The 13,968-nt window shown below is 35.4% G+C and overlaps 1 protein-coding gene across 3 annotated transcripts in view; it reads right to left on the minus strand.

The window, feature by feature from the left end:
- The window catches only part of ARFGEF1 (ARF guanine nucleotide exchange factor 1), a 103,946-nt gene that overhangs the window by 52,076 nt on the left and 37,902 nt on the right, over nt 1–13,968 (minus strand). For all 3 annotated transcript variants that reach the window (XR_013994696.1, XM_081069782.1, XM_081069781.1), the window contains exons 6-9: nt 9,018–9,294; nt 5,929–6,039; nt 2,429–2,604; nt 1,369–1,502 (exon numbers count right to left, since the gene is read on the minus strand). Coding sequence is in view for 2 of the 3 variants with exons in the window: in XM_081069782.1 (XP_080925908.1) it covers nt 1,369–1,502; nt 2,429–2,604; nt 5,929–6,039; nt 9,018–9,294 (698 nt within the window). In the remaining variant the exon portion in view is untranslated. The remainder of the gene's footprint in view (nt 1–1,368; nt 1,503–2,428; nt 2,605–5,928; nt 6,040–9,017; nt 9,295–13,968) is intronic.

The raw sequence follows: 13,968 nt of genomic DNA on the forward strand, positions 1-13,968 counted from the left end.
TCCTTAAAGGTCTTCATCAATCCAGAATGAGATATTCAGAAATTGACAATTTTGACAAGTTTTTTTCCACTCTCATAATGAATATAAGAAATTGAAAAAAATTTAAATATATTCTTATAAAATATATAGGATATAGTCAAGTTTACATTGCAATCTGAACAACCTTAATCCTTTTTCTGTTGAGTTTATATTTTCAAAACACAGAAAAATCAATAAATCATATTTCTGACTCTGAAGAGTTGGCCTAAAAAGATTCTAGAATTTGTGCTTCTGGGCCGAAAAGATGTTTCTCACTAAATCAGTACAATGTGACAAAACTATAGAAAATATGAAGTTTTTATAATTGTCTCTAGTCTTTCTTCTTAGTTGATACTTAGAAACTGAAATGCTCTAGCATTTTTTTTTTAAACTTTTTATTTTATTTTATGTGTGTTTTTCCAGGATCCATTAGCTCAGTCAAGAAGTTGTTTCAATCTAGTTGTGGAGGGCACAGCTCACAGTGGCCCATGCCAGAATTGAACCAGCAACCTTGTTGCTAAGGTAGCACCGGACTCTAACCAACTGAGCTAACCAACAGCCCTCTAGAGTTTCTTTAAATGAAGTAGTATTGCTTCCATTTCTCCCTATTTCAATATCCGTTACTGACAGCCACTCAGGCCTTCTCCAAAGTTTCTTTCTCTAGAAAGTTCTCCTGAAATTGTCATGCTACAATAAATCATGCTGCAACACCAGAAAGGCATGCCTCTGTAATAATTTCCAAAATCAATCTCAAACAGGAATTAGTTACACTTGAATCATGTGAAATGAAAGGTATCTGATGATTTATGACTTACAAAAATGGTACTTTCCTACGATTTAAACTATGTGTGATGGGACTCAGACAAGTGACTTCTATGTCAAAGTATTTCCTGTTCCCCGTGGAGAAAGGTATTATCTTAGGGCATTTCAAGTCATTAATGAATATGTATTATCTTTCATTATGAATGAAGATTTCTTTCTCTTAGGTTTTATTACCTTTCAACTAGTAGCTTTCAGAAGCCTAGCATGAGGCTACATGTAAGGGGTACATTAGCTCCAAAGTGACTTAAAACTCTGAAATAAGAATTCATTCACTCATTCAATATTTACTGAGCACATACTATGTACCAGATACAATTCTATAATGCTGTCAGTATGTTTGGGAAATAGTGTAAGATATCTACTCTAGTAGTTTTGGAACTCGTTATTTTTTAAAAACAAAATAATCCTAAAATATATTCTGGAGGATCCTACAGAACAAGAACAACAAAAGAAAATCCAAAGACGACTTTACAGTAAGTTTCAAGCTTCAAAAACCGTATCTGTCAGGCAGAAAAGTTAATGACTTACTTTGGATCTGGCGGTCCATCTGACAGTGGTTTCATTGACAGTTTACACAATGACCTGAATACTAGAAAGGCATCCTTTTGTAAAATGTGGGAAAACTTAGCACCAGGTGAAGGTCCTGAAGAATTTCCAGATTCCTAAACAAGTTAACAATACCACGTAATTAAGATATTTGCCAGTTTAACATTATTTCAGCCTTTACATATTTTATTCAATTCAGTAACAGGTGGGGTTGTATTGGAAGGGAAACCAGATGAGGAATTTGCCACATTGTTTTTCTTTAATTTGACATCCCACCCCCATCCCCAACAATTAATACCTTAAAAATGCATTACTTTAAAATATTCCCTTTTTGCCACCAAACAAACTCTTAAAATGTACCCAATTCACATTTACTACTAACAAAAAGTAGATCATGCCCTGACAAGATACCTGATCCACAGCCTAAACTACGCTTTCCACTTCCTGTCACTGGCTATTTCATGTCTTTGTCCTGTTTTACTTTTTATCCACTCTGTGCTGACAGACACAAGACAATGGAGACTACCAAAACAATGTTTAAAAGTATTAATTGATGAAAGTCAACAAGGCCACGAAAACTTACCGCTATGTATGGGGCAATAATTTAGGGTACAAATCCCTTATCTAAAAAGGATAAAAACCCACAAAATGTAGGACAGGAAAGATGAGGAGGGCCCATTGCTACCACAATATGGATTTCATTGTAGCCCTGAACAAAAGGTAAGATGAATAAGTTTTTTCTCATCCCATGATACCAGAATTATCCTATGAATATGAGGTAAGAATTTTCTTTTTAAATTTAATTTCAATGGGGAGGGTGTAGGGAAGATATGAATACAGATAAAAAACTGTAGAATTGGAAATTTATCTATCAATTTATTAAGGAAATAAACTGCTTTGATTTATATCAATGAGGAAAAAAAACCCAAGAATTTTATTTCCCCAAACTGAAATCAGCCAGTATTATCAACTGGATATATTCATCACAAGGTGTTGGTATAAATCTGGAAGATTAACAGCATTTTCCCACCCCCATTTATACCTGAGTATCATTGGAAGAGACAGACAATCTATCGTCAGGTAAGGACGGTGTATATGCAACAGAAATTGGTGTTCCTGGAATTCCATTTGCTTGAATATTTTCACTGTCGCTACCATCCTCTATAGTTCCACTGTTGCCATCTGTACTTGCATTTATAGTAGTTCTTTCTCCCATATCTAAAACGGTAATAAAAAAACATGCAAATATATCTGACTTAACTGAAATACACTGAAAAGGCATGGAGTATTTAAAATGGAACAGTGGCAGAAAAGCAACGTGAAGTAATATGTGTTGGCACCATTTAAAGGTTAACATACTTACGAGTAAGTAAATATGCATTTGGAATACACCCAAATATGATCCTTAAGTAGCTCTCGCAATGAAACATTCAGCTGATGAAAGGCTAACCAGCATGTGCCAAAACAGAAGCTTAATTTTAGTCTATATTAGCATTTACTAAACTGGGTTCTAATGAATGCTAATGCCTTAAGATGGCAATAGAAATTCCTCGAAAAAATATTCCATTATCAAATAAGAGGGAAATGCTGTGAAATAGGTTTCTTTATTTGAGCCTTTTATTTGCTATATGCATTGAGCTTTCCAAAGGGGATATATTGGGCAGTATTTTCAGATTTATTTTACCATGAGTTCTCTCCCTTTTTTAGAATACCATTAATACCTCTTATATGTTCTTTGGAACACAACTATGGAAATAATGGCCTATACTCCTAATATTTTTCAGTATGTCGCTCTAGGTCATTATACTTGTAATTAATATAAACAGAAATAAGTAACTTTTGGTAGAACATAGATAATGAAAATAATACCAAGTTTCAGAACTGCTCTAAGGTGCAATGTATGTAACTTTAAACAAGAAAACACATACATGTCTGTGAACATAACTCAGTAGATATCTAGCAGGAAACTGCTCCTTTCAACCTACCAATTAAAAGAAAACTATAAGCTAGTATGAGGGAAATATACTGTACTATAAGGAGCACAGATTTTAGAATATGAAAGATGTGTGTTTCAATCATGTCTCCACTACTTATTTAACTGGGTAAGTTATTTCATCTTTCTTTGCCTCAGTTTCATCATCAGCAACAAAGATAGAGTCTATGAGGAATCACATACACTACACAAAGAACACAACTGGTTCTCAATACGTGGTAGCTATTATTAATTTTGTTGATAACTGATAACATGTACCCAATCAGATTGATTAAAGTAATGAAAGGATTGTATCTGGTGTCCCTACTCTGAAAGTGCTTTTGGTGTCCAAATGAGAATACCCTGGACAGATTAAACTGGGTTAATTCCAAAGTATGTTTTGCAATTAACAAGTGGTATGTGCAAAAAATATTCACTGATAAAACATATTTGAGTAACTTCGTATTACACAAAATACTTGCTTCCCCAGTGAACCTTCTGAAGCTTTAATATGCTAATTTTTGACATGCCATATACATATATGCGTATGTATATGTCTTACATATATAAAGAATGCCTATATATACAAATAATTCCTTGGAAGAAGTCAGAAAAAATTTAATGATGATTATTGCAAACTGATAAACATTCCCCAAAGCACTTATTCCAAACCATTTTCTCTGCGTCCAAGTACATTTCCTCCATAGTCCCTCCTCCACCTTCCCTTAAAAATCAACTTTCACCTTCTACTTAGCTAAGAGGTAGGCTTCCTCACTCTGGAAAGTAGCTTGATATCAACTATAACCTTTTTCTTCCCTCTCATTTTAGGGAAAAAACATTTCTTCATTTCTAAGTTGAACCATTAATTCACCCTCAAATCCATGTCTTCTTGCCTTCAGTAGTATCCTTCTCGCTGAGTCTTTTCTTGTAATAGGATGTTTTCAATTGCAAGCACATGTCTGGATCTTCCCCATTACATGACTGGATTTTCCCCATTACTCAACAAACATATTCAAAACTTTTCACACTTAAAAAAAAAAATCTTCCTTCAACTCTTGCCACACCTCAGCTACAGTTCATTTTCCTCCCTCTTTCTGTCAAATTACTGAAAGGAATAATCAATAATACATTCCTAGTTCATTTTTCTCCCTCTTTCTGTCAAATTACTGAAAGGAATAATCAATAATACTTTCCTTCTTCGCTTCTTAGGAAATTTCTCAAAGGAAATGAAAACATTCTGATTTTATTTTCAGGCTCTGAAGCCCAGGCATTCTTGATTTGAAATCTTCATTTTACGTTGTAGGAGAGATCCTACAACTTAATCTCTCAGCGCCCGAATTTTCTCATTTGTGAAAAAAAGGAATAGTATCAGTACTTAAACATCCCAACATTTCGGGAGGGATAAATGCAAGTAATGCACATAAAATCATTTGGGATACACAGAGAAGTACTTACCGTGTTTCCCCGAAAATAAGACCTAGTCAGACCATCAGCTCTAATGCATCTTTTGGAGTAAAAATTAATATAAGACCCGGTCTTATTTTACTATAAGACCAGACATAATATGATATGATATAATATAATATAAATATAAATGTAAATACAATATAAGCCCGGGTCTTATAATAATTTTTGCTCCAAAAGACGCATTAGAGCTGATGGTCCAGCTAGGTTTTATTTTGGGGGGAAACACGGTAACAGATATTATTACTCAGTACTTTTTCTCCTCTAATTGTCCCCTAACCATGAATGAAGACTTCTGTTTTCAAAGTGATGAATTGAGCCCACTAATTTACCTTCTTTGACAAATCACACTGAAATAAGTAGGAAAAATATAAACAAGAGACAAAATCTTTAGTAACACTGGAAAACTAAGGAGGATATGATCAATGGACCAAAATCTTGGAGGAATTCCTAGAAAATATGATATGAACCTATCATTCAATTATACTTCTACACGTATATGTGGCAAGATAGTATATGCTTAGTCCTGTGCAAGATACCATCAATTAAATAAGCTTCAGCGGACTGGTCTCAAATCTAACACTATCTATAATAATACTATTTAGAAAAATGTGAGTGAAATTCCTAACAAACTTTAAGACATTTTTATAATACAATTCATAAGATAGGAATTGGTTCTATTATCACTTACGACTTGGTCACGATAATGAAGGCGTAAGAAATCATGATTTTTTCCAGCAAATATATGAAATACTCAAAACCAAATCAACTGAAACATTTTCTAATTTATAAAGTTTAGCACATTTAGGAGGATGAGAATATACTCCTGCCCCTCTACCACCAAACACAAGATAAAAAAATTTAACGGCATTTTTCAATTGGGTAGCGAATAGTGGATTTTATATAAGACTGTAACTGAAGCAGGGGGGAAAAGGAGTACTCTACTACAATTGAAGATATTTAAATATATTTTCTACACACACTCACTAATTTGAGAAAGAGCTTGTATTTTTGCCCTTTTTAACCCACACATTATAAAAATAGTCTCCACAGTCATATGAAATACCGTCAGGAAGAATATACCAATGTCGAGTGAAATAAACTACCTCCAACAATGATGTCCACCATTCCTTCTACAATGCTCTGTACGATGTCTTGCGGCTTTTCCTCACAGTCATGATGTTCTCCATCATATAATATATCATTTTTAGATAATGCTTTAAAAAGAAAAAAATTCAAGAACACAGTATTTTATTTTGGAAACTCTTACTAAACATTCATAATAAAAACTATCTTAAAAATGAATAAAAGGCAAAAATTCAACTAAAGGATATACTATAAGTAATTACATGTTAAACCTTCAAAATTTATAACCAAACCAAATTTGAAATATGTTATAAATTCAAGTCAATTTCAACAATAATTCATTTGATAAACTATTAAATTACACAACTTAAGTGAAATTTCTAGATTATTCCTTCGAGAACCAAAACTTTTAAAAGTATTTTGAATGAAACATTTCTAACATGTCTCACACAAAATAATGTATTAAAAGTAACTAAAGCTTATTTTGATTAATTAGGCTCATCACTGTGCTCTCATATAGTGAGGTCCTTGAAGAAGCAGCGAGGGGGCCACCTGGGCCCCCACCAGTGGCCTCCAGTCCTTCCTATTTGTTCCCCAATAGAACCTACATATCCAACATAAAATGAGAAAGAACTCATTCTCCAGTTTAACATGAAAACAGACATAACCGCCAATCAGAACTCTGAACAGCATAAAAGAAACTGTTAAAACTTGGCATTCCAGTTAGCTTGTATAGACTACTGTAGATAAAAATAAGATTTCCACTGGGTTTTTTGAAATGCTGAAAGTATATCAGGAAGTTTCAATTAGTACTTTCAGATGCTTTGGGAGCTGGGACCCTGTTCTGAGAACCACTGCCTACACCAAAAGGCATGAGACTGCGTATCAGCCAATCGTGCTGCTATCTACACCCCTACCCCACCCTTAACCCATCCCTACCCCACGCCACCCACTATGAAGGATCAGGATTTATAATCCTGGCTTCCCGAAGCCTGTCCTCCCTTCTGTTCATTAATCCCAATCTACTTATTGCTGCATTCCACATAATACTGAGTGAATGCCACAGGGGAAACTTGGTAAGTAAGCACATCAAATCAGTAACCCTACTTTATTTAAAAAAAAAAAAAAAATCAAATAGCATTTAGAGTCTTCTGCGGAGTAAAAACATATGTCTTGACAGATAATATTTCCACAATTCTTAAGCTTTGTATTTCTGTGCTTTAGTTGGTTAAAATTAGCTAGTCTGAAAATTAGGGTTTTAACACAACTAAAAATGTGCACGAAATGACTGGTGAATCAAGAGTTCAGTTCTCATATAAATCATCTGACATAAATAGATTAATTCATTTATTTCACATAGGAAATGATTAGAGAATTATTGTGTCCAAAGTCACACAGCTAGTAAGTGACAGAGATATGACTTCAAAGGAAAGAATCTAACTCCAGATCGTGTACTCTTAACCATGGTTTTCAGGTAAAAATTTCATTTATATCAGCTGTTGGGAGAAAGACACCCTTAAAGCCAAAATCATCATTACTATGCCACCGCAAATGATGTGTTATTTATAATTCTGTGTCCTGTAAGGTACCTACAGTGGTACCTCATACACAATACAGTAGATGCTTTCATTCCTTGGGTGTCAACTCATGTTTCTTCTGTCGAAAATTTCTTAAATGTTCTACCTAGCCAATACCTACCCCTATCTAAGAACATTCAGCAAAAACACCATCACTTTCTCTAGAAAGGTTTTCCCTAATTCCCTAATTCCCTGAGGAGAAAAGGTTTTCCCTAATTCTCCTCAGAATTACATTGTACATGCCACTTTCAGGATAATTTATCACATTATACCTCATTATGCATCCTCATTTATACATTTATAGAGCAACGGCTGTACCTCCATCAGCTTTCTAATCCTGAGTCCTAGCACAGTGCCTAGGACAGAGTATGCGAAACCAATGTTTGCTGAATGCATGGATGAAGCAATGAAGGAATAAATAACGTTCCAGCTTTATTAGAGATTAGCCCTTCCGATCAGTCCCTTTATAAACTCACAGTGAAAATAAGGGAAATGTTGGCAAGGGCAGGCTAGAGAAATGGAAATTGTATAAGCAGTATAGATTCATATTAGCTTGAGTCCTGTGAATGCTTGGTTTATCAACATTATCCCTTTTAAAATAAATAGTAAAGTACTAGTGAACATAGTAAAAAACATCTATTCATGCCACAGCTGCCGTTCATGCCACTATTAGGTCACAGAAAAGATGTGGTTAAAAAAAATCAAAAGCTGAAAATATATGTGTTTCTTCAAAGTGAAGTAAAAACACAGAATTCAGATGAAATAATGTAACTGAGTCCTACCCATGCCCGTTTTACACAACCACACTGCACAGGCAACAGAATTTCCATCATTTTCTGACACCAACCTAAGCAGGAACAAAGGGAACAACCAGTTTTACAGAACAGCTAAACCTGAGAATGTCTGGGGCGAAAATGACTTCACGTGACTATTTTTAGGGAAACAAATTTGTAAAATAAACCAATGTAATTTATTTTTTATAATCTTGTAACCTTTTCTTAAAAATAAATTTACTTAGAAAAAAGACTGTCAGAGAACATCTCAATACAAAAATAATTATTTTTATATGTTAGGTGGTTACTTAAAAGATTTCTATTTACATTTAATTTCAGTCCTTGTCTGACCATAATATTTTCTGAATAATATGATTTCCTAAAATTTTCAGTCACATTCTGGAAAACTAAACAAACAGGTTTTCTTTATTGTGAAACTAATTTTAAGAAAACTGAAGTTCCTATTTAACATGCTAACAGACATTCATCACCCTCTTTAGTAACACGTATCTCCTCCAGAACAAGTCTATATAGCATACTGCTGAGATTCTAATGAATGCATAGTGTCTCTAACAGATGTCTTGTGGGTTGAAGTGAAATTAACTTTACCACCTAGAACAGAGAAAGTCCACAATTACCACACTGTGTCTAACAGCCATTAAGTCACATTACTCTTTCCACATGTCTTCACCCAAAATGCATTCCGACACTCTTCCTTAAAATCCCCACCCCCACAACCCCTTCACAAAAAAAGATTACTTTCGGCTGCAGTTGCCTGATCAGCTTCAGTCTGTTCATTTTCTGCACTGGAAATATCAGATCCGTTTTCAGGTTCAGTGTCGTCCTGAAGGCTTTTATCCACATCATTTGTATGAGGATCAAGGTCTCCTTCGTGGTCTTGGGGTAAGTGATCAACAGTCTGAGGTGGCAGGTATCTAAGGTGAGGCGACTCGGGCTCGTGGTGGCTGACGGGAGACTGCAGCAGGTGCTGCTGGTGCCGCTGCCTTTCTTTCTCCATGTGTTTGGCTTCCTGCAACTGGAAAGAAATAGAACAATTTCCAGTATTCGTAAAATAAGTATTTAAAATTTGAAGGGATAATGTTACACTAAAGTGTAAGTGCATTATATAAAGTGCTACTTTGTCTCTAGGCTTACAAACTTTAGTCCATCAGAAACAAAGAACATAAAATACAACAACACACACCGAAACAATTTAACACTGGTTACTTCTTAGGGAAATGGAAACTGGTACACAGACCAGAGCTGGAAGTCTTGCACTATACAGCCTCCATTCACTATGCATTTCTGGAGTTTGAATGACATAAATGTATTATCCACACAAGACAAAATTTAAAAACAAGTACTTTTTAATAGCCTCAGAATAATAACTGGATTGTTGCTGATAGTGGATTTACCTAGAAATCAAGTAAGTTTCACTAAGGGAGAAGGAAAAGTCAACGGGGGAATAAAATACACACACACACACATTTTACTTATAGATACAGAAACAAAGTCTAGAAAGATACGTAAGAAACCAGTAGTAACGGTTACCTATAGGGGTTGAGGGTTAGGAAGGAAACTTTTTTGTGTATACCCATCTATACTATGTTCTCATGTCACCTTGTCAAACGTCTTTTAATTAATAAAATTACATTTAATACATACAATTCCAATAAGTACTTAAATGTCTCTCTGCCCAGTCACCTAATAAAAACAAAAAAACTATCTACAAACATTAGTTTTACTTTAGGAGACCACTCATTATTATGTATATAACACCACCTGTAAAACTGGATCACTTATAAGATGCTAAGAACAGTAAAAATCAGGATCACAGGGGTTCATTTTTTAGTAATTTACTGCTTTTAGACACATCTCTTTTGGTACTCATGACCTAATAAGAATGATTCTCACAAATATTTTACGGTGTCAAATACAAACATTTCATATTCCCTAGTAAAAGTCCAAGGTAAGTGGAAATACCAAACTAATTATATAAATTTATAAATAAACTTGACTTCAAAGACTTTAACGCCCGAAACGTACAAAGAACCTTATAATAGTCTACATGGTCTAAATCCCTTACTTTACAGAAAAGGAAACTGACTGGCATGACTAGTTGTAAAGCTAGAACCAGAACAAACTTCTCAGACCCATACTTTAGCTCATTCATGAGGAAGTCAATTTCCAAATTAACAGCAGGGAACCTATGACTTGTAATCCAATCCCACCCACAGCCTAACTTCAGCCATCTGCACCATGGGTTAGTGGGGGAAGCTCATGCTTTGGCATCACATACAAGCAAGGTGTCGAATTCTAGCTTTTTCTACGTATTCCAGAGTTGTAGAAACTCTAGAAATATTCTTAAAATAGAAATGTTACTCTATGAAAAAAAATCCATTTAAACATTTTCTATACATTTCCATACTTTCTAGAGTCGGGTTTATCAACACCGGTACTCTGACATTCTGACTTGGGAAATACATTGTGTGTGTGTGGGGGGGTGCTGTCCCATGTACTGTAGTATTTAGCAAGACCCCTATGCTCTAGCCAGTCTATGCCAGCACACCCCAGACATGACAATCCAAAGTGTCTCAAATGTGGCTTCAGGGACAAAACCCTACTCCAGTTGAGAACCACATTCTAGAGAAAAAATTAGCATTTTCTCCTTCGAAATAATCTTAGAACTGAACATTTTATAGTTTTACTGGGGGGGGAGGGCAGAGAAAGGCTATCAGTACTATAGGTAAATGAATTAGACTTCTAGCTTAGAATTTTAGCAAATGTGGAAGTTAAATCAGTCTGCACAACCCCCCTTTTATTTTCTCTCTCCCCCTTTCCTACTTTTCTATAATTATCCATAGTGTACAACTATCCTTCATGGCATGAAATGTGTTCACAGCCTTTACCACAATTATGTATTTATTTGTGTGATAATCTGTTTAAGGTTCATCTCCCCCATTCATTCACTTCTTTAAAAAAGCAGAACTATTATTTGTGGATGCAAAATGGCAGACATAATTCAATGTTAAACATAGGACAGTGACTGAATAGAGACTACAGTACATCCTAGAGTAAGTACCATGCATCTGTAAAAAAGAATGAGGAAGAGCTCTAAGAACTGACATGGAATACCTGGCAAGGTACACTGCTAAGTGAAAAAGCAAAGTACAAAAGACTATCCAGAGTACGTGTGGCAGTCAGCCTTCCAGATAGCCACCAATGATCTCTACCTCTTAATTTTTACTTCCGTGTACAGTCCCCTGCCACACTGTACCAAGGAAGGTCTGGGTCACCACTTCCCATCATAAGGTAGACACTGCAGCTTCTGTCTTGTTGCTCTCTGATATCTGCCCTGACAGGAGTCAGCTGCCATGTTGTAAACAGCCCTACGAGACCCACATGGTGGGAAACTCGGGCCTTACTGGCCAACAGATAGTGAAGAATGGAGGCGTTTCACCAACAGCCAAATGAGTGAGCCTGGAAGCTATTCTGTAGCCCAGTAAAGCCTCTAAATAACTCTAGCCCAGCTGACACTGTGATCCACTCAGCCAACTGCAACCTCATGTGAATTCAAGACACAAGCAGCCAGCTGGGGTAGTCTGTTATGCAGTGATAACTAATACAGTATGCTACCTTTTGTGTAAGAAAGGTGATACATGAAACCATACCTATATCTGCTCATTTGTGCTAAAGAAAGGCAGAATGATAAACTGGAAAGAAAAGCAATTAGTTATATCCAAGGGGTGGGGGGGGGGAATAAAGTGGTAGGAATGAGGAGGGAGTGGTACTTCTGAGTATACCTTTTATGTAGCTCTCACTCTCAAATCATAATGTTTGACATACTCAAAAAATAAATTCACAATTAAAGCTAACCAGAATGTGAGGAGTACTGAAATGGGAAACAGGCAGTAAAACATAAGTTTAACTGTATTATAAAGCAATAACATTATCTCATCGAAAAGTGTGAAGAAGAACTAACCTAAGTAACTTTGGGAAACAGTGTTTGTAGTGGATATTATAAGGCTAAAGACAAAAGAACTAAATATAAATGTTGTAATCCACTTAGCAAATTTGCCTCTCACAGAGGTATAGGTTAGCAATTATAAAACTATTTTGTGTGTATAATAGAACTGAACAAATAATGTATCATAGAAAATGAAAGCCATATTTCCCACTATTTAGAGAGCGAAGTTACAAATAAAGGGAGAAGGCTGAAATGAACCCTGTAATATTGGGCTGGAATCACAAGTATGAAAACATGGTTTTTAATATATAAAAGTAGTCACATACAGGTGTGTGGGGAGTAGAGAGTAGGGAGGTGAGGTGAGTATACGTATTTCCGAGCTCTGTCTGCAGGGAGCAGCAACATCTCAGCGGCAATGAACTCACCATTCTCCAATCAAAGGAGCCAGGGCTCCCTGCTGAAGTGGGTGACTCCAGGGCTGAAGCAGAGAAAATTCAAAATGAACCTGCGACATCTTGAGATTCCACAAAGTAAGCAGGTGCTCCAAAAAGGATCGGAGCTTGTCAAAAGGACACAAGGCCAAATCAGGAATAACATGGACAAAATAATGATAGTACTGGATTATAACCAACAGAATAAGACAAATAGCTATGAATACAGATATAAAAAGTCTGAATAATTAGGAAAGAAGGAAAATAAATGTGGTTAATAAATACAGAGGAGAGAAACACAATCACCATTAGGGAAACACCAGAAATAACTATTGCCAACAAGATCCACTCACAGACAGTTAAATTAGGGTTGGGGGAATATGAGAAGTAAACAGGATATCTACATAGTTTTACAATCTCTCTCCCAAGATTATCTATTAACTGCAAGAGAATAACTAGCAACCTGACAATGGAAGAACCTGGCAGATACCACCTTAACTAAGTATTCCAGTTTAACATCACCATCAGTAATAAGACATACCATCAGTAATAAGCCATACCAACATGGTATGTTCCGGGCATGATACACTGAAAAGGACACAGCACTGTGTCAAGAGGTATCCTAGCCCGAAATGGACCACCTCCTTAATCATGAGAAAACATCAGACAACGCCAACAGAGAGGGACATTCGACAAAAGAACTCATCAGAACTGAGAAATTGTCAAAAACTGGAGAAGACTAAGACACAACAACTAAATGAATATTAAGTGCAAAATGGGATCCTGGATCAGATGCTCACACAGAGAAAGAGACATTAGCTGGAAAATTGGTAAAATTCAAGTAAGGTTTGTAATTGACTTAATGGTATCATAACCATGTTAACGCCTGCTTCAGATCATTGTAAAAAGATTATGTAAGATGCTGGCATGAAGGAAAACAGGGTGAAAGGGATCTCTCTGTAATATTCTTGCAACTTTTCTGTAAGTTTAAAATCAGTTCAAAATAAAAAGAAGTTGGTTTTTAATTATGAAGACCTAGACAATTTTAAAAAAATGATTCTCTAGCTGATCTCTTACCCCCAAATATATACAGGTATATATTTTGTAATTTTTTAAAGACTCAATGAATATATACTGGAATAGATCAAATTAGGTAGTTTTATATCTCCATTATACTCATCTAAGCTTGAGTGCAATAAAAGTATCAATTCATAAAAATTTCCATGAGGATGATGGCAATCAATATTGTTCAAATTCTATTTTGTGAACTAAAAATATTTTTATCCAAAGTCAAACAAGTCAATAAACCTCA

This window comes from Rhinolophus hipposideros (genome assembly GCF_964194185.1).
Source record: "Rhinolophus hipposideros genome assembly, chromosome: 13".
NCBI classification, from domain to species: domain Eukaryota; kingdom Metazoa; phylum Chordata; class Mammalia; order Chiroptera; family Rhinolophidae; genus Rhinolophus; species Rhinolophus hipposideros.